We start from the raw sequence: 21,276 nt of genomic DNA, 5'->3' as shown, positions 1-21,276 counted from the left end.
AGCCCACAGCACATCAAAAAGTTTTACTGTTAACAGTTCTGTATATAGTTACTATTAATTCTCGCCAAATCAATGTCTGATCATCCTCATAAAAAGTGACAACATTAGCCACATATCCAAGATGTAGTATGATTTTTTTTTAGAATTTTATCTCAAAAATTTAATTTTTTAAAATATGTTTAATTCTGTCCTCTGAAACCAACACTTCATACAGAGAAAACTACGTTACCCATAATCCAACACAAGCTCCACGAATCGGAGACATCGCTGTTGGCAACCCTACCCCACCCCCGCCGAGGATTACAATGACTAAATCGATTGATTGGCAACTGACTGAGTACACAGCTGCTGAAGTTAATGTTCAATTATGAAGAAAAGCAAACAAAACCTGTAAAAATTAATAAACATATCTCATCCAACATTTTTCAATCAATTAACACCAAACTTGCTACACTGGATCTTCAGACTGTAATTCACAAACTCATTGACCATTGTTGAATTATCAAAATCGAGCTTACAACGCATCAAAATGTTTTACAAATGTTTTACGATACGAATGTACAAAATGAACATTGGAATGTCAACTTTCTTGTTGTCCTATTCTCTCGCTTATTGCTCCTAAACTTGTCGGAAATTGCCTGTCCCCGCCTCATCGCTGCGAAGCAGCTTTAATTAGGGGCCAAGCCCCGAAGGGGCGAAGACCCTATTGTAATTGATGGTATTGTGATGTGAATGAGCTGTGGACTTGACAATTAGTGACGCACACACAGCAGAGCTTGACCCAATTTACTGAATGAACTCAGCTGGGACTGATTGATGGGAGAGGCTAGATAAGCAAGGCAGACGCCACATCGGGAGAGCACCTCACTACGCGGCTGGGCACTCCTATGGGAAGGGTGGTTGTCGTTCGTAGTTATTAGGACTACCGGCGACGAAGACAGGTACAGAGGGGGTAGCTGTTCCTGCGCAAGGAGGGGAGGTTTGCTGCCTCCTGTAGTTAGCTAGGGACGGGATTAGAGCAGTGCTATAGCCGCATGTTGCTCACTGACTACTGATACGACAAACGAGGCATCATCGTACCTTCTATTACGCTGTCCAGCGAAGCCGTTTCCCCGGGGAGCTGGACGGCGTCCCAAGCGCAGACCCCGGGGGAGGGTCTCGCCAAGCGGGCGAGTTGAGTGCATTCTAAAAAGACTTCATTTAGACTATTGTGATTTTGTGTTGTATTCTTAGCATAGGTTTATATCGTTTTTATAATTAGGGAATGAAAGAAACAGGCGAGGGCGCGGCATCGACCACAGGCGGGACTTCTAGATTCCCTTTAAATCACGTGTGTGTGTGTCGTGTGACCCAATTGGTTTGAAGTGACTTACTGAAGGTTCTGTGTGCCCTGTTGGGGTGTGGTCCAGTTGGTTGGTGTGGCCAGGTTGTAGTGTGATCACAAGTTGCTGTGGGAACTTGGGATCGCCTGTCATGGTCCGCGGTGGGCCCGCCTAAACTCTTGTCATTTCTCGAGCGATGAACCCGAGCTATCGTTTTATGAATTGTAGTTATTAACTAGAAAGTACATTTCCTGGAGAAAATGTGAGGTGGGCTAGCTGCTGCAGTTGTATGTAACAGCTACTGCTAGAACTACTACGGACAAGGCAATCTCCATGCACCCACCGGCGAAGACTGTGCGTCTCTAGCCCAATCAGGGGCTGAGTTGTGGGGTCTGTGGTGTGGACAGTGGCATGGTGGTGAGACTCCGCCCCCTCAGGTCAGAGCTGGTCGAGGACAGTGTTTCACTTCAATGGAAAGGCATGTTGGCTTCAGACAGCTCTCTCTCAAAAAGTATAAATGTCACAGCCTAGATATTGACACTGTAGGAATCCTGAGAAAATGCTGAACATTTTAGGATATGATATGTCCATGTAGCTTAAAAACTGTAGGCATGGCGACGTGTTAGAAAAAGGGTAAAAATGCAAAATTAGCAGCTCAAAAGGTAGAGTGTGGGCCCATACGTTTCAATGGGGAGCGCAGTTGCCGAACAAATCGTCATACAGCGAAAACTACAAGTCACACGGCTTAGATACTTATATTGTACGAATCAGCAGAGTTATGGGAACGTTTCGATATATAATATGTGTATGAGCTGTTAAAACTGTAGGTATAGCGACAAGTTAGAAAAAGAGTAAAAATGCAAAATTAGCAGCTCAAAAGCTAGAGTGCGTTGCCATACGTTTCAATGAGGAGCGCAGTTGCCGAACAAATCGTCATACAGCGAAAACTATGTCACACTGCTTAGATACTTACATTGTACGAATCAGCACAGTTGTGTGAATGTTTTGATGTATAATATGTGTGTGAGCTTTCAAAACTGTAGGAGTGCCAGCAGTTTACAAAATGTGTGAATATTTTCAAAGCAACTGCTGCCACCACTCTAAAAACATAAAATTTCTGAACATTCCAAAAGCATTTCAAGCAGTTTCAATAGGACAAAAAATAGTTTTAAAAGTTAAATTTCTAAAAAACTATAACAAATATCAAAAATCTGAATGGATCCGTTCAAGAGCTGAACGTCATGAACATTTTAAAGTTTGAATGAGGTTTCTAGCACAAAGTATGAAGAACTAGTAGAGGTTCAAAAAAGCGGGGAGAATAATAATAATAAAGAAAGAAATAGTGGGAATATCATAAGTTGGGCTAGCTTCTGCAAGCTAGCCCACCTAATAAAGATTGTTCTTTTGTACTACCTCCTGTCCCGTGGTCATTCAAGGGTTCTGACATTAACCTTAAAGCAGTACTTCCTGCTACCCTATACCCACATTTATTATATTATTATTATTATTATTGATCTGCCATGGGAGTCTATGGCAGGCCCTATAACGGACTGGTCGCTTTTTACAAAAAGCGGCAGAGTCGTAGAGGCTTAGGCCCTGAAGCCATGGAGCAAGTCTCACATGGATTGGCCAAAAGGTGGCGCTATAGCAGCCGACTGAAGTTGCGAACTTTGAACAGGCATATCTCAGGCCCCGTTTGACCTACAGACATGACAATTTGCACACATATGTCTATCCTCATGACGAACATTTTACTGCTGTAAAGTCGTAAAACGTCCAGGACAGGAAAATATAGTTTATTTATTCAAAACTTTATTTGGGTTCTCGCTGATTTCTCCATGTCAGGATACAGAATAACACAGCCTTTCCTACAAGTCGCAAAGTGCATTGCTTTCAATGCAAAGCATTCCAACTGATCTGCATTTGAGTCAAACAAACAAAAAAATATTTGAATAATTCTAAATTGTACAAACTAATTCCTTGTTAATAAGGCATTATTTGCATGTTCTCAAGTCTCAGTGAAGCAGTGCAATAGCCTTAAGACATGCACAAATGTAGAAAAATTAAGGTGACACATTAACATAAAGGCAACTAAATGTCATTAAATGTGATTAAAGAAAATACAATCATAAAGGTAAGCTATCTGTCCAGTGTAACTACTGTAGGATTGGCCCAACTTGAATAAAAACAGAGAACTGTAAGTGAATTAAACTTTTCCAGTGAGGCAACCAGCCTACTACCTGTTTACTGTAGGTAGACTAACTTTTGGACGCAACAATAAGGCTTTGATGGTGATTGAACGGGTCAGAGCCTGAGAGCAGAACAGTTTCTCTGAAGGTCCTACCAAGGAGGTTATATTAGGGTCAAACTGATTTGAATACAGGTACCACCCTATTCTCAAATCAGATATACAGTATTGTTAAAGTGCAACATACAAGTACAATGCTGTATTAGCATGAGATAACTGACCAGCTTCACAATAGAACCGCATTTGCGCTCATCAACAATGTAACATCTACATAAACAAACTACACAATACCGTCAATGGAGTAACAAATGATATGACACCTCACATGCAGTATTTGAAAAGTACAGAAACAGATATGATCATCCAAAAGACTAAAACATTCTCTCCAAACAGATTAACTATGTAAGCAATGCTTACATACTGTACCTACAGTATACTGTATACATGTTGATCACAAATAAGATACCTGCATGTATTATATATAATAAAATTTTTGGTGCAGAATTAGGAGCTAAGATGCACATTTTCCAGCAGCTTGGTGTTAGTAAAAACAAATAAGATACTACAATCAGGCCTCTAGTTTGGTAAGTAGGAAACCTTTGCAGTGTGTATAAACCCTTCGACTACTGTGCAGAACATTCAAATTGCCCAACCAATCATCCTACAATTCACCGTTAGATAAACAACCTTTTGCAAAGATGTGCAAATCGCATGCAGTGATATTTAAATAGAAAGCAAATGTCTTACAAATAAAAACAAATGTCAACAATAAATCTTATGTACTAATAAAAATAATGTGATTTTCCTTTAAATTCTTAGCCTGTACTCTTGAGCAAGCTTAATCAGTAGTGTTTCTGAGTAGGATGCAGACTACTCCTACTCATAGAGATATAGGTTATTAATAAAGCTCTTTACTTCTAAACATCAGGGGTAGTCTTCTGAGGTGGTCCCAGGGCCTCTGCTTCCTCTGACTCTGGGCTGGCGGTTGTCAGGTCCATGTCCTGCTCAGGTGACACGCTAGTGTCCGACAGCGCCTCCTTGGTGACATCGGGACTGGGATCGACCTTGTCGGCTGTGGGTGCTTGGCAGGGAAGAGAGGAGTCTGCAGTTTGGTCCACGTGAACTTCCCTGACGAGCACGCCTGCTTCCACCGACACCTCCTGGCTCACTGATGACTCATCTACAGGATATAGTCATTATTTGCCTTAGAGAGAGAATTTGTCTTTGTTTTGCATTTCGTTTTATATGACCTTTTACGTGTTGCACTTTGTCTCGATGCTTTTAATGTCTCACGTAAAGCACTTTGAATTGCCTTGTTGCTGAAATGTGCCTAAACATGCCTTGCCTTGCCTTCCACAATAAGTCATTGATACAAAGTGGCTATCACAGGTGAACAACATACATAAGGACATGATGTGGACATAACAAAACATACACTTCCTACAAGATATCACATGAGATTACAGACTGCAAACACAGTGCTGTCCTTTTTTCTTGTTTCATTTTACAGTAGATTCATCTCACCCAGGCTGAGCAGGTTATCAGGGTAGGATGTGTCACCGACATTGACAGACGCTGCAGATGTCTGGTATGCAAACAGAGTTACAATATGTACTGTTAGTGCGTTCAAAGCTCCTTAAAACTATTTTGTTAATGCAACTGAAATGGGGCAGTTGGATGTATAAAAAAACAAACGGTAACACACACAAACAGAATGCGCACACGCGCGCACACACACACACACACACACACACACACACACACACATTTACTTAGTATTATCACCTAGCTCTGCAACTCCGTCTTTATGAGCAGGCAGAAAGGTGTATTTTAGAGACGGGTCTTCTACAGGTTGTCCACTGTGTTCCAGGCCCATCTCTCCCTCATCACGCTGACCGGACGGACCCTCTATAGCCACCTAAGTGGAGGGACATAAAAAAGCAATTGAGCCTTTCGGCTTTCTACAAAAGCTTTTCTGAAGCGTTCTCAAGAGTAGAGGAAAAGTGCTTGACGAGCTTCTCTGTACAGTACCTCAGCGGAGTCACTTGTAGTCATTTCTTGTGTGTCGCCATCTTGAGGTGTATTGGAGGCGCGGGCCCTGTCTCTCTGGCTGTGACCCAGGCGGATTGGGATTCTGTGCAGGTAGCCGTAACCAATCCCACAGCCCAAGCTGAAATCAAACAGACAAGATGGGGAGGCCGATTAAAGTGATTTCCAACGTGCTTAGACTGAGATACAGTACATATCAATAGAGATTCTCCATCTCTTGGCTTAATCTGTGTCCAAGAAACAGGCCTTAAATCTGTACTATGCAGGGATATGTGAGCTCCTGCTCTGTGTATGATCTGATGCAATGTCAATTTCAAGGAATTTCATGAATCGATAACTGTTAATCTTAACAAACAACAGTCGATTAATTAATAAGAACATCCAACGCTGGACTGCGCTTTACTCGCTTCATTTTTGTGTCTTTCTTCCGCTGTGTCGTTGAAATTTCCCGGCATCCCAATTAGCCTTCACTACATGGCGTGGCGCCCTCATGTGCAGTCAGACCCTAAATCATGATTACATTTCACGCAACTCCCGTTGATAACGTTCGTTCCAAAAAAAAAAAAGTTCCGTTCCATTAACAAGCAATTAATCAAGTAACCAAATCTTACTCGAGTAAATTCTTATCGGCAATTAATCAATTAACATTCCTAGTGCCAATTACGGTACCTGCCCTCTCCTCCCCAGGCCCCATTAGGGGTCACCAGCACCTCCCTGCACTGGTCTCTCTGCGTGTTGTAGACCAGCAGCTTCAGAGGCTTGCCCTCGCTGGCCTCAATCAGAGAGTAGAAGTCCTCAGACTGCGGGTCGATAAACAGGAAGTGACAAGCAGTCACAGAGGAAGAGAAACAAAACCATCTCAGAAGCTTTGTAAGCGTTATCTTTCATCAACCTCTGAGGTTGATATTTTTCATGTTTTGACTGTAAACTCTGTTGATGAAAAGGCAGACTTACATCTTGTAACACCTGGTCTGCCCCAACGATGAAGTCTTGTTTTGCTTGCAAGCCAGCTAATGCAGCAGGGGAATTTGATTCTACGTCCTAAGAGAGGTAGAGCTATTGAACCATTCTATACAGAAAATATCAGCATCGTCAACGACACACACGTATGCACACACACACGCATGCACACACAGCAATGAAAATCAATCAAATCAAAATCAAACCCTTGCCTTTGGTCTTGACTCACCAAGACATGCCACACGTTTTCAATGGCTCCCTGGAAGCTACAAAAGCGGACGCTGGCTCCCAGCAGACCCTGTCCGCCCCACATGTTACTGGGGACCAGCTCCAGCTCCCGAGCCTTCTGGGCCTTGGTACTGTACACCTCCAGCTTCACAGGCTTCTCCACATTAGCCCTGAGCAGGTCTTTCAGCAGGCTGCTGTCTTTGTTCTACACAGAGGGACAGAGGGGGGGAGAGAGAGGGACAGAGGGACAGAGAGAGAGGGAGAGAGGGAGGGAGGGAGGGGGAGAGAGAGAGAGAGAGGTACTGTAAACACACCTGTTCTTAATCCGAAAGGGCTTAACAGCCTTACACACAGGCCTTGATTTGCTAAGATCCAAAATAAAGCCTGCTAAATTTCGTGTTCATTTGTTCTTAATGTATTTGCAGGTGATTGCGTTGATGGCGTCAAGTGCAAACAAATGCTGGTTTTGTGTGTTTTGAATGGATTTTACAAAATGGGGGCAAATCAGAACTCTGAAATAAGTTTTAACTGCTTTTAATGCACATGTACAGCAGACAATGACACACGTGTTTCAGTCCTCCGGCCCACGTCAGTGTTTAGCCCGCCTAGGCATCGTCTCGCGAGCCAGACGAGTCGACTACCGGCCCGGACTGTCAACTACGTCTGGTATTCAGACGAAGAAATTTTGATGAAGGAAAAAAAACGGGCAGATATCCCGTCAAAACTCCGTAGAGAGTAGTAGACAGTCCGGACCAGAAGTGATGAGTTTTTTTAAGAACTTCCTTTTACAAATTCTAAGCGGCTGAAGTCCAGACCCTCTCCTCCATAGAGAGTCTGGCTCCGAGACTAGCCTAGGCGGAAATGACCCATACAATATATATATATATATATATATATATATATATATATATACAGGTGCATCTCCGAAAATTAGAATATTGTGGAAAGTTCATTATTTTTCGTAATTTAATTCAAAAAGTGAAACCTTCATATATTATACAGTGTAGATTCATTAAACATGTAGTGAAATATTTCAAGGCTGATTGCCTCCATGCCACGCTCCATGTTGTTGCAGTAATTTTTGCAAAAGGAGCCCCCACCAAGTATTGAGTGTATAAATGAACATACAGTACAATCATAAAGATTAAAACAAAAAAGGCTTGAAATATTTCACTTTGTGTAATTGATCTAGAATACATGAAAGTTTAACTGTTTCAATTAAATTACAGAAAATAATGGACTTTTTCCACAATATTCTAATTTTCTGAGATGCACCTGTAAGATAACCACCAAATTAACCTCATGTCCTGTGGCATTGACATGCCTGGCTACAGGGGGCTTCTCGTCATGGTTCCTCAAGTTACTCTCACGCTCAGATATTCTGGCCTTCAATTCTATCTTGGTTTTACCAACATAATAAAATCCACTTGGGTATTTCAACAGATACAGTGCACTGTCTATTTTGTTCTACATGTGATTCTTCCTCTTGCTTTGATCTTTTTGCCGTGTGAGGGTGTATGAAACAGTCAGCATTAATCATGGCATTACAGCTAACAGTTATTGCAGGCAAAGTTCCCTGGGGGGCAACGTCGCCAAGAAGTGTTGGGGTTGTGTGTATGTGTCATTTCTCACCAATCTCTCTCTCTCTCAGAGTTTTTGCATGTTTATTAGCAAAAATAGGCGGAGTGGAGAACGACCGTCCAGCCGCTAGGTCACTTGAAAGTATGTGCCACTGCTTTTTTACTGTGTGCTCGATGGACTGAGAAATGGGAGAAAAAGTAGTGCACAGTACAGTGGATGGACCACTAGGGGGGGTTGGTCTTAAGGTGAGGAGGCTCGTCCTGTCCATCTCTTTGCCTCTGGACATGCTGCTCAATACAGTTCTTTCTTTATAACCCTTAGTCCTAAAACAGTCACATAGGTCCTTGGCTTGTCTTTCAAGTTCAGACTCTGTACTGCAAATTCTGTTTAGTCTTTACAATTGACTATATGGTAACCCTCTTTTCAAGCTAGATGGGTGGTAGCTGTAGCTAGAGTAGGTAGTTGTTTCTGTCCGGTTGTTTATGGTACACAGTAGTCTGTTTCACATCAGGGTTTTTTACCAGCACATCAAGACATTGATTCTCTGCTGGCCTCCAAAGTGAATTTGAAAGAGGGGAACCTGGAGTTCACATATATCACAAATTCGTTAAGCATCTCAGAAGTGCTAGAAAAGACAAAAAATAGATCATCAATATATCTGAACTAAAAGGATCCCATGGTATACATAACCCTCTTCAAACTTCCCCATGAATTGTTTTTGTTAACTGTATGCTCTAAAATCCACAGCCGTCAAGAGTTGAAGACTTGTGGGGTGAACATGCTGTGTATCCTATCTCCTTAAAGGGCTTTCAACCATGTAGAACTTGACCAGAAACCTGTCCATCCTGCACTGCATCATTCAGACCACTGACAGCACACATCAAAAACTGGACAGGGAGATCCCAGCAGCGAAAGATAATGTACTCTGGAATAACCCAGAGGCAAAGAAATGCATGAGTTGCAAGACTCTTAGGCATTACTGGTATTGCGTGTTTCCTTCTTGTGACTGGCACTAAATCATCTATAATATCTGTATTTCATCCAGAAGCTCTAATCAGCTTGGGCATTTTTATACAAGTGGTACTGTAGGCTAACAGTTTTGTATGTGGTTTAACACACGCAAGCCTTCAGTAGATCTGCCCCGTAGACCTCAGATGGGGCGTTCCCTTGAAGGAGTGTCAATATTGACAGAATTAGACAAACACTGGCATTAGATTCATGTTTGATATTGGACTGCAGTATGCACTACATAGGAGAGTGGCTGTGTGCACAACCTGTCTTTAGGTGCAGGATAAAACCAAATCTGGATTATAGCTCCCAATACTTCCAATTAGCAACTTTTCAACCCAACAGCTAGGTTGAAATGTTACTAATTGAATAAAGTATTGGGAATTATAACCCAGTGTGCAGATATCCATTTCCTCCAATTATTGGACTATGTATAACAGAGAGGTCTAATATAAGATAAGATAAGATAATACTTTATTCATCCCGTCAGGGAAATTCAGTGTTGCAGCGTGACACATAACAATAGACAAACACTAAACCACAAGACGGTACAAAACAATAAAACATGAAAACAATAAAAACATTAAAAGGTAATAAAAGCATAACAGAGCAGTAAAAGCATAAAATAAGCTTGTTTTCAGGAGTACTAAAACTAAGAGTCATTAGCCATCACCTACTCAGGTCAATGGAGTCCCTTGAGTCTGGGGAGGCGTTGTACAGTCTGATGGCAGAGGGGATAAAGGATCTCCTGAAACGCTCAGAGAAGCAGCACCGCGGCAGGATAAACTCTAGTCTCAACCCTACACTGTCCCCACAAATAGTTTACTCACCAGTCTGGTATTTCCTATAGACAAGATGAAATCAAAGAAAGGCTCCAGGCCAGCCTTCTCTGCTGGCGAGTCCTCTTGAATCTGAAAATGATACACATCTTATCTGATCATCTACACAGTAGTACACAGGCAAATGTACACTAGCATTTCCAGACACAATTTCAGGGAGATGTACTCAACACTCCTAATGACAATAAGACATTGTGCAAGTCGGCTAGCTAAACCCTGGTATGTTAACTCAATAATGGTCTGTATGACTGGTCTTTGTCTTGACAGCTGTCATATGAGCGATGCCACATCAGCTACCGTGGGATCTCCTCGCCATCGATGAGGACATGACATTCATTAGGCTACTATTAGCGAGCAGCGTAGTATGCAGCTATACCTGGGCTAGTTTTATGGAAAATAGTTAGCATGCTTTCATAGTTGAATATTGTTCTGAATGTAGCTTGGCAATCAACTTGGCTACCAACACACCAGACAGCAGTCGATAAATCGTTTCCTAAGCGTCGCTTTTAGCGTAACGCCACCCTTCAACAACCTTGCCTGGTACGCCGATTTAATTGTACCTACCCCGTGGACATGATATCCACTCGTCCCTCCGTCTGATAAAAGAGAGCTTGGGGATAAACCCATTGCAACCGTTCAAACGAATGTGAAACTAGCTACAGTAGGTAATAACTAATATCAACCGCGAGCTAGCTAACGAGCTGTCACAGAACTCATGGTTCTCGTTGCACTGGGAGCGTTCGCTGGAGGTCAGACAGTAGTAATAAATAGCGATTGTAGAAAAATCGAGTTTGATCTCCCTCTCTCTTTCGGTCTCTCTCTCTCTCTCTCTCTCTCTCTCTCTCTCTCTCTCTCTCTCTCTCTCTCTCTCTCTCTCTCTCTCACCCATGCTCTCACCACACAGACACACTCACGCACTCATGCACTTAGCTGAACTTGGGGGTCTTGGATGAACTGTTAGGTGTTCATATTCCAAAAACTTAGTCCGCGATGAATATCTTGCTGCTTAGCTACAGACATATGCTAAAGGCATTAAAAAGTGTGTATTTCCTAATATTTAGCTAACTAACGTTAACGTTACTTGTTTTACCCACACAGGCGTCCCTTACATACTTCATAAGAGAGAAATTATTCAGACAAGCCATACATACTGCTGAGGAATATTTCAAGCTATACAACAACGATCCTGTTCTCAAATGTTTCAAAGCTTATGGGAAACTAATGGAAGGTATGGGTGCCTGTTTCGTTACTGAAAGATGACTTCAGACGCGCATGAACAACAATGACTCTGGCTATAATTCAATTCTGGCAGGTAGAATCCAGGAGGCCATACGGGAGCTGGAGATGGTCAAAGACAATACCAGTGTGTCCATATGTGCTCCAATGGCTCTTATCTGTGCACACAAGCAATGTGAAACATGCGGTAAGTGGACAGCTACATTCAGGATTCCAGTTCTACCACAAAACAAACGGGTTGTGGTTTGAATAAACCAACTCGATAGACCGGTTTTCCCCTCTAATTTAATCCTATTTACAGGACACAGCTGAGAATGTTAATACCTCTCTTACCCTCTGTACAGTTATTAGCCTTATCAGTGCCCAGTGCATTTCTGTTCAACACCTTTGATGGAATACTTTGTGATGTTTTTTTTTAATACCACACTTAATAATATAATAATTTTCTATTTAAATTTCACCCTTAACTCAGCCTCCAAAAAGGTACTCATAGAGTTTATTTATTTAAATTCATTAGTCTCCTTAGAGAGAAGATGTATTGTACTATATTATAGCTTTTGCTAATTTCCATCTCCAGTCCTATATACATACAACAATACAATAAAAATGATGCAATAAAACATGCATTCGTACAATACGATGAAAACATGCATTTACATATTAAAACACTACATTACAGATTCCATGTCATAGTACTTTACTCATAGTACAAGTACTCAAGCACTTGGCTTTTTTTCCCCTGTTGTACCCAGATCGAGAGGCTGTGTCAGAGTTGGAGTCCCATGTGCGGACCGTGCGTAAGACAGCAGGGGAGCAGGCCTTGTTCTATGGAGGCTTGCTCCTCTGGCTCATGGGACGCAATGACAAGGCCAAAGACTATGTCGACAAGATAATGGGGATCTCCAAGTCTTCCAAAGAGGTCCATGTCTTCAAATGTATTATTAACTAGTGCCCAAATACAGTATCTTTGACAATATATGAATTTAATAATAACTCAAATTCTGGTAGAAAATAATTAACAAATTAACATAACAAAAGATAAACATTATTAATGGAGAGACGTTCCTGTATAATGTTCTGTCGGTCTGAGCAGGGATTAATTCTGAAGGGCTGGTTGAATATGAGCTCAGAGGATGAGTTCCAGAGGAACAATGCTATCCGATACTTGGATGGGGGAGTACACGACTCCAAAGATGTCCTTGGATTAATGGGAAAGGTACAAAATCTCTCCACCTCTCTTATTCTGTCATCGGTTTGTAGATAGGCCTAGTGTGGTAAGAAGGCGTCTAAGATTGCTGACATTAGATTGCTCTTTGCTGTTGTGAAGAAATTCAAGTCTCACCACTGTGTTTTGTTTTCCTACTTGACTGTTGTTCTAACTTTGTAGTTCGTTCCTCTAGAATCAGTCTGTTAAAACTACAAATTCTTCCTGTGTGACATCACTTCCCTGTCCTCTTCATCCTGAAACTGTCACTTCCTTTTTCACGTTATAAACTATCGCCTTTGTCCCCCAGTGACTCACTCTTGACTTGGATACACTTCCTGTTCTCGAATCTGAATTTGCAAATCGTAACAGAATGTCTTTTGTTTGAAACCAGCTTGAATCGACCACTCGCGTGCTCTTATTTTTAAACCAAGTATAAAAATACTTTCATACTGTTACATTTACAGGTGAAGTACTTTTTGGAGAAACAGAACTTCACCAGATCCCTGGAGATCGTCAATCAGATCCTGATGTGCCACCCAGAATTCCTCCCTGGAATGCTGCTGAAGATGACCCTGTTCCTGGCTCTCCAGGACTGGGAGCAAGGCCTGGAGCTGGCCAACAGGTGGGCTGATCACACCTGGCTCAACTACTACTGTCAGATATATGGGGTTTGCTTGATTTAATTGACCCTATTCAATGAAACCAATGGAACAGTTGCAAAATGCACACGATGAGGCAAATCAAGTGCACCTCAAATGGAGCTACTTGAAGAAAATGTCCAGTTATTCTATTAGTAATGATTCTAAATGTTTCGGTTTTATCCAGAATTTTACAACAAGATGGGAGGAATTTTACGGCGATTCAAGTTCTAGCCATCCATGCCATAGTGAAGGATGGAGATCTAACAAAAGTAAGAATGTCACATTAATTCATAACATTAAGAATGCTGCTTTGACACAATGGTGTTATAAAACAAAGTGACTATAGGTATAAGTCTGTGCTGCAGGCGAAGGAGCATCTCCAAGTACTGCTGAGTGCTGTGGAGATCTCCGAACCTTGCTCGCCAAGTGTTCAGGTCCGGATCACACAACCCATCAGCAGACTGGTAAGAGTAACTGGTTCATTTCTCCCACTGGCAGGAGGTTACAAATGTATACCGTGTTATAGTGGCATTCATGTTACGGCAAAGCATTGTAGCCTACTTTGTAGTTTACCACTCAAATAAGTACTGTATGATGGGTTAGCTTTGACAATTAGTGTCATGTTGGTATTGTAAAGCCTTGTGTACCCAAAGGATGGGTAACGAATGTCCTTGTGCACTCAGAAGAAGTGTTGACCAGTGTCATGTAAACATACAATATATCCCTTTGACCTCTGTGAAATGCCTTTCCTGGGTCCTGGGTACCTCTGCCCACTCCACCCAGCTGACTGATTCTTGGTCTGGCATCGCAGTTTCTCAGTTGAAAAATGATCGGTCCAGTGCCGCGGGCACTAACAATGAGCTAATCAGTGCATGGGCGGGACCAACGCCGTTATCAAGGCGTTAGTCGTCAGTCTCTAGTGATTGGTTAGGAAAACTTGAATCCAGGCAATGGAGGCAGTGTCAGGCTGAAGACCTCCAGGGTAGTTCTCATCTGGGCTTCTACATATCCCCTGGTTTCTGTTGTCAATGGCACCCACAGAGCACAACATTCTAGACCATTGTTTATCAAGGGACATGGGTCTCTTGTTGACAGTAGAAGAGTTAAAAAAAAAATACTGTGATTTTGATACAGAACATAGCAACTGTACAGAAGTGACACTGAGATCAACTTGTATGCGATTGAATGTTTTTTTTACCCCCCCCCCCCCCACACACACACACCTCTCTCTCTCTTTCCCCATCTCTGTCTCTCTCTCTCTCTCTCTCTCTCTCTCTCTCTCTCTCTCTGTAGTGTGCTGGTAACGCTGAGATCCTACAGCTTTTGACCCCCTTTGTTGAGAGGGCGTATGCCAAGGCACCAGCCGACGCTGACATTGCCAATGAGATGGGCTATCTGCTGGCCCTGCAGGACAAGGCCAAAGAGGCGACGCGCTGGCACTCCACTGCTCTCAACGCCGACAACAGCAGCGTGCCGGGGGTAGCAGGTGACCTTTCTGCTGGGGGAGTTCATGTTCAACAGAAGCAACACGCTGCATACTATCTCTAATTGAAAGAATATCAGGCTCTGTGAATGTCTGGAAACATAGTGTAAATATGGCTAGTGTGTATACTGTACTTCTCTCATTTTTTTCTCCAGGTCTAATTCGTTGCCAGTTAATGGATGGACAGCTGGAGGAGGCAGCCATCCAGCTGGAGTTCCTTCGAGAGATCCAGCATTGGATTGGCCAGTCGGCGGTATGACAGGAATGCACAAACACACACACACACACACACACATACACACTCACAGACACACACGCACACAAATATGCGTGCACACACACACACACACACACACACACACACACACACACACACACACACACACACACACACACACACACACACGGGCACTCACATGCACACATTAATCTCCATAAGTGGTTTCAGAGACCTATGCAGGATATCACTAGTCACTGTGCACATTCTGAACGTGTGAACTGATCTGCTACAGTACGTCATCTCTCTGTGCTGAACAGGAGCTGGCCCTGCTGCAGGCCCTCCTAGCCCATAAGAGAGGGGCGGGGCTGGATGTAGTGTCACCCATACTGAAGGAGGCCATGGAGCTCCACTTCCTAGCTCTGCGAGGACGCCCGATGGGCCCGGAGTATTTCCACTTACTCCACCCCAACTTCATCTTCCAGGTGGTCAACCTGAACCTTTCCTACGTCCAGGTACAGCAACCGCTGTGTTATAAGAGGAAAGAGACAAAAAGGCAAAAGAGCTGTGCGCACATCCAACCTTAGTAGGCCAGGTGTTGGATCTTAGAGTACATAAGTGAGGACGCTGATTTCCACACACTGATTTCTCCCGGTTCACTTTATTGAAAATATCGCAATGTTTCGACCCTTAGGTCTTCATCAGGCAACTTCAACTTGAAGACCTAAGTGTCGAAACGTTGCAATATTTTCAATAAAGTGGACTGGAAGAAATCAGTGTGGATCTTTCCTCTCTCCTCATAGAAGGAAAGAGATACATCTCACACCACATGAAATCCATATACAATAAGCACAGAGGTGACTAAAAATGAAGCTCTAATGATATAGAACATCCCTTTCCTCATCCCAGGAAAAGCCCATCACTGTAGGCCAACCTCTACCGTTTGTCCTGAATCACTCCATTATGATCCTGGATCCTGTGGTCAAAATGGCTCCCGGTCTCATGTTTGGTGCCTACCACATGGCCCACGCCAAATACCTTGCAGGTAAAGCCAGAGAGTGGGCAGCTACAATGTGCCATTGTTTTTTGCAATGTGACATGCATTTGTATCTGTCCCTATTCAAGTAAATCCTGAAAAAAATAGACACAGGGATAAAGGGCCAACCTTAGAAGGGATAGCAATTATGAATAAAGACAAATGTATTAATTTTAAGTCGCTTTGGATAATAGCGTCGGCGAAATGACTAGAATGTAAATTATTCAAGTAAGTTGAGAGGCACAGTACATGAACTCATGTATTCAGGTAAGATTCAGATCTTATTCAGGTAAGATAACACCCCGTCGTTTCCCGTGGAAGGTGACAGTGCTTCTGCCCAGAGGTTCCTAGACGTCTGTCTGGAGAAGGAGCCCACCAGCGCAGAGGTTCACCTGCTGCAGGCCACCATGCACCTTCACCACGGGGACTACCAGAGGTGCTTCTGGGCTCAGCCACAACTTCCAGGTGAAAAATCATGGGGTTTTTTACGTTGGATTTTCTTCAAGACTGAGGGCGTCTAGCCTATCCTCACACGTCTTCTTATTTCTTAATCCCCACTCTCTCTCTTTCTCTCACTCTTTTCTTCCTTATTTTCTCTCTACCCCCCCCCCCCCCCACACCACCTCCCTTGCCTCCATATGCCCCGTCCACTCGACCCTATACCCCGCCCTCTCTACCCTATACCCCCCAACTCTACCCTATACCCCCCACTCTACCCTATACCCCCCAACTCTACCCTATACCCCCCACTCTACCCTATACCCCCCCGCCCACTCTACCCCCCACTCTACCCTATACCCCCCCACTCTACCCTATACCCCCCACTCTACCCTATACCCCCCCCACTCTACCCTATTCCCCCCCCACTCTACCCTATACCCCCCCCCACTCTACCCTATACCCCCCCACTCTACCCTATACCCCCCACTCTACCCTATACCCCCCCACTCTACCCTATACCCCCCCCACTCTACCCTATACCCCCCCACTCTACCCTATACCCCCCACTCTACCCTATACCCCCCCACTCTACCCTATACCCCCCCACTCTACCCTATTCCCCCCCCACTCTACCCTATACCCCCCCCACTCTACCCTATACCCCCCCCACTCTACCCTATACCCCCCCCACTCTACCCTATACCCCCCCCCCACTCTACCCTATACCCCCCCACTCTACCCTATACCCCCCCCCACTCTACCCTATACCCCCCCCTCCACTACCCTATACCCCCCCCACTCTACCCTATACCCCCCCACTCTACCCTATACCCCCCCACTCTACCCTATACCCCCCCACTCTACCCTATACCCCCCCACTCTACCCTATACCCCCCCACTCTACCCTATCCCCCCCACTCTACCCTATACCCCCCCCACTCTACCCTATACCCCCCACTCTACCCTATACCCCCCCCTCCACTACCCTATACCCCCCCCACTCTACCCTATACCCCCCCCACTCTACCCTATACCCCCCCCACTCTACCCTATACCCCCCCACTCTACCCTATACCCCCCCACTCTACCCTATTCCCCCCCCACTCTACCCTATACCCCCCCCCACTCTACCCTATACCCCCCCACTCTACCCTATACCCCCCCACTCTACCCTATACCCCCCCACTCTACCCTATACCCCCCCCCCACTCTACCCTATACCCCACACTCTACCCTATACCCCCCCACTCTACCCTATACCCCCCCACACTCTACCCTATACCTCCCCACTCTACCCTATACCCCCCCCTCCACTACCCTATACCCCCCCACTCTACCCTATCCCCCCCACTCTACCCTATCCCCCCCACTCTACCCTATACCCCCCCACTCTACCCTATACCTCCCCACTCTACCCTATACCCCCCCACTCTACCCTATACCCCCCCACTCTACCCTATACCCCCCCCCACTCTACCCTATACCCCCCCCGCCCACTCTACCCTATACCCCCCCACACTCTACCCTATACCCCCCACTCTACCCTATACCCCCCAACTCTACCCTATACCCCCCCACTCTACCCTATACCCCCCCACTCTACCCTATTCCCCCCCCACTCTACCCTATACCCCCCCCCACTCTACCCTATACCCCCCCACTCTACCCTATACCCCCCCACTCTACCCTATACCCCCCCACTCTACCCTATACCCCCCCCCCACTCTATCCTATACCCCCCCACTCTACCCTATACCCCCCCACACTCTACCCTATACCCCCCCACTCTACCCTATACCCCCCCACACTCTACCCTATACCCCCCCACTCTACCCTATCCCCCCCACTCTACCCTATACCCCCCCACTCTACCCTATACCCCCCCCTCCACTACCCTATACCCCCCCACTCTACCCTATACCCCCCCCCACTCTACCCTATACCTCCCCACTCTACCCTATACCCCCCCACTCTACCCTATACCCCCCCACTCTACCCTATACCCCACCCCCACTCTACCCTATACCCCCCCCACTCTACCCTATACCCCCCCCACTCTACCCTATACCACATCCATTCTACCCTATACCCCCCCCACTACCCTATGCCCCGTCCACTCTACCCTATACCCCCCCCACTCTACCCTATACCCCCCCCACTCTACCCTATACCCCCCCCACTCTACCCTATACCCCCCCACTCTACCCTATACCCCCCCACTCTACCCTATTCCCCCCCCACTCTACCCTATACCCCCCCCCACTCTACCCTATACCCCCCCACTCTACCCTATACCCCCCCACTCTACCCTATACCCCCCCACTCTACCCTATACCCCCCCACTCTACCCTATACCCCCCCCCCACTCTATCCTATACCCCCCCACTCTACCCTATACCCCCCCACACTCTACCCTATACCTCCCCACTCTACCCTATACCCCCCCACTCTACCCTATACCCCCCCACTCTACCCTATACCTCCCCACTCTACCCTATACCCCCCCACTCTACCCTATACCCCCCCACTCTACCCTATACCCCCCCACTCTACCCTATACCCCACCCCCACTCTACCCTATACCCCCCCCACTCTACCCTATACCCCCCCCACTCTACCCTATACCACATCCATTCTACCCTATACCCCCCCCACTACCCTATGCCCCGTCCACTCTACCCTATACCCCCCCCTCCACTACCCTATACCCCCCCCCTCCACTACCCTATACCCCCCCCACTCTACCCTATGCCCCGTCCACTCTACCCTATACCCCCCCCTCCACTACCCTATACCTCGTCCACTCTGCCCCTGTACTCCCCCCCCCCCCCACTACCCTATACCCCCCCCCCCCCACTACCCTATACCCCCCCACACTACCCTATACCCCGCCCGCTCTGCCCCTGTACCCCGCCCCCTCCACCATGCCAGGTGCGTGAGCGGCCCCAGTACCACCTGATCCAGGCTCGGGCACTGCGGAGCACGGGGGACCTGGCGGGGGCCGTCCGGGCCCTGAGGATGGCCATGAGCCTGCCGGGGGTGGGCAGGCCGGCCAGGGACAGGAAGGCCTTGGTCAGCAGCAGCGAGGGGGTGGCGGTCTACCTGGAGCTGGCTGAGGCACTCAGGCTCAATGGAGAGCAGGTATGGTCACTCCACCCGCCAGTGTAACAGCTCGGACAGTGCTAAAATGATGTGAGCCGCAAAGTTTTTATCAGCTACCTAACCTAAGCAATAGCGCATAACTGCACAATATGCAAATCTGTTATTATACAACGGGTAGTTCCGACCTCGCAATCTGATCGGTTAAGAGCCGTTGTATATTCACGATATACGACGGGCAAAGCCTCTTTACCGTTCTATGTGAAATATTATTCTGCCAATTATTACTGCCTGTAAAAATGTTAGCGACAATACGTAAGCATCTGTTGGTTACATTACGGTGTATTATTATTGTGCTGGTTTGTTGTGTATGACAGCAGCACAGCCCGTGGTACAGTATATTGGCCATATACCACAACCCTCTCATGAGTTATTGCTTCACTCTAACCTAAATTGCCACATTGACAGTTTGTATTAAGCTTTTTATCAAGCAAAATGTAATCATGCTTTTTTCATGGACAAAGAGTAAGACTCATTGCCTGCTGAAATCTTATCATAACATTGCAGGTCATATTTACTGTAACAGATGATATTCTCTCTTACCACCCTTCTCTCCTTCTCCCTCACCAGCACGAGGCCACCGTGGTCATGCAGGACGCCATCAGCAGCTTCACCGGCACGGCAGAGGAGACGCGCGTCACCATGGCCAACGTGGACCTGTCGCTGGCCAAGGACGATGCGGACACGGCGCTGGGGGTCCTGAGGAGCGTCACGTCCGACCAGCCGCACTACCTGGAGGCCCGGGAGAAGATGGCACACATCTACCTGCACCAGCGCAGGGACAGGAAGCTCTACATCGCCTGCTACAGGTCAGGGTACAGAATTGGTTCGCCAACTCACTAATAGTATGTAGTAGGTGGTGTAGTTGCTTGTTGTTTGGGGTAGTTTGAGGATAATAGAAAGTAATGTATTTAGGTATTGAGGATGTACAGTACATTAATCATTCGGGTTGTATTAATACAAAATGGGGTTGTATCTCATACAAAACAGCTACCCCAAACTACCTCAGACAGTTTACTGTTACCTCCGCTCAGGACGAAGTTCGGGGGTGGAGGTTGTGATTTCAGTGCTGTGTGTTCGTTTGTTAGTTCGTTCATTAGTTTGTTTGTTAGTCAGAAGGATTACACAAAAACCGCCAGACCGATTTTCAGGAAACTCGGTGGAGGGGTGTAGCATGAGCCAAGGAAGAACCCGTTACATTTTGGAGCGCGCCTGAATCACGAGGTGGATCCACAAATAGTTTGTCACTTTCATTAACTTTGCCAGATAGACCAGAGTGGCACATACGGGTACTTCGCAATGTTTGAAGATGTGGTTATTGAAGGGGCAGTATGCAGTTTGTGTTTCCTGTTATTATGTAAATTTTTAAAGCTTTTGAAAAATGCAACCGACAAAATCCCCGCCCCTCCCTTCAGGACTCCCTCCAAAGCCGCTCCTGGGGGAAAACAAATGTAGACAAGGTACTCTAAGCCATCCAATCATTTCAAGTTGATTGGATGATTGGACACACTTTTTACAGTCTTGCGACTTCCACAGATTATGGATTTGTTTCATTTTACTGTCAGAGCACTTTATTTATAGATTGCCGTCAGGATGTAGTGAGAATTGCAAAAAAATATTA

General features: G+C 45.6%; 2 protein-coding genes across 2 annotated transcripts in view; one reads left to right on the top strand and one right to left on the bottom strand.

Annotated features, from left to right (window-relative positions):
* Window positions 1–3,144: 3,144 nt before the first annotated feature.
* Window positions 3,145–10,942, bottom strand: LOC311329031 (Golgi reassembly-stacking protein 1-like). Its single transcript, XM_084462922.1, has 9 exons — window positions 10,800–10,942; window positions 10,227–10,307; window positions 6,809–7,012; window positions 6,574–6,660; window positions 6,289–6,419; window positions 5,602–5,740; window positions 5,356–5,488; window positions 5,095–5,155; window positions 3,145–4,750 (listed from the first exon to the last, which is right to left on the bottom strand). The coding sequence occupies exons 1-8, from the start codon at window positions 10,860–10,862 to the stop codon at window positions 5,127–5,129; spliced, it is 867 nt and encodes a 288-aa protein (XP_084319048.1). The 5' UTR covers window positions 10,863–10,942; the 3' UTR covers window positions 3,145–4,750; window positions 5,095–5,126.
* Window positions 10,943–11,507: 565 nt separating this feature from the next.
* The window catches only part of LOC311329005 (tetratricopeptide repeat protein 21B-like), a gene marked incomplete at both ends in the record, with an annotated part of 27,780 nt that continues 18,011 nt past the window's right edge, over window positions 11,508–21,276 (top strand). The window contains 12 exons of the mRNA XM_084462892.1: window positions 11,508–11,598; window positions 12,224–12,390; window positions 13,143–13,300; window positions 13,504–13,588; window positions 13,685–13,783; window positions 14,613–14,805; window positions 14,958–15,055; window positions 15,340–15,534; window positions 15,929–16,064; window positions 16,377–16,501; window positions 19,428–19,637; window positions 20,226–20,464. Coding sequence (XP_084319018.1) covers window positions 11,508–11,598; window positions 12,224–12,390; window positions 13,143–13,300; window positions 13,504–13,588; window positions 13,685–13,783; window positions 14,613–14,805; window positions 14,958–15,055; window positions 15,340–15,534; window positions 15,929–16,064; window positions 16,377–16,501; window positions 19,428–19,637; window positions 20,226–20,464 — 1,796 coding nt within the window. The remainder of the gene's footprint in view (window positions 11,599–12,223; window positions 12,391–13,142; window positions 13,301–13,503; window positions 13,589–13,684; window positions 13,784–14,612; window positions 14,806–14,957; window positions 15,056–15,339; window positions 15,535–15,928; window positions 16,065–16,376; window positions 16,502–19,427; window positions 19,638–20,225; window positions 20,465–21,276) is intronic.

The sequence above is a fragment of the Borostomias antarcticus genome (assembly GCF_949987555.1).
Source record: "Borostomias antarcticus genome assembly, contig: scaffold_79, whole genome shotgun sequence".
NCBI lineage: Eukaryota > Metazoa > Chordata > Actinopteri > Stomiiformes > Stomiidae > Borostomias > Borostomias antarcticus.
Note: the sequence above shows the minus strand (reverse complement) of the source record. Positions and strands in the feature narration are given on the sequence as shown.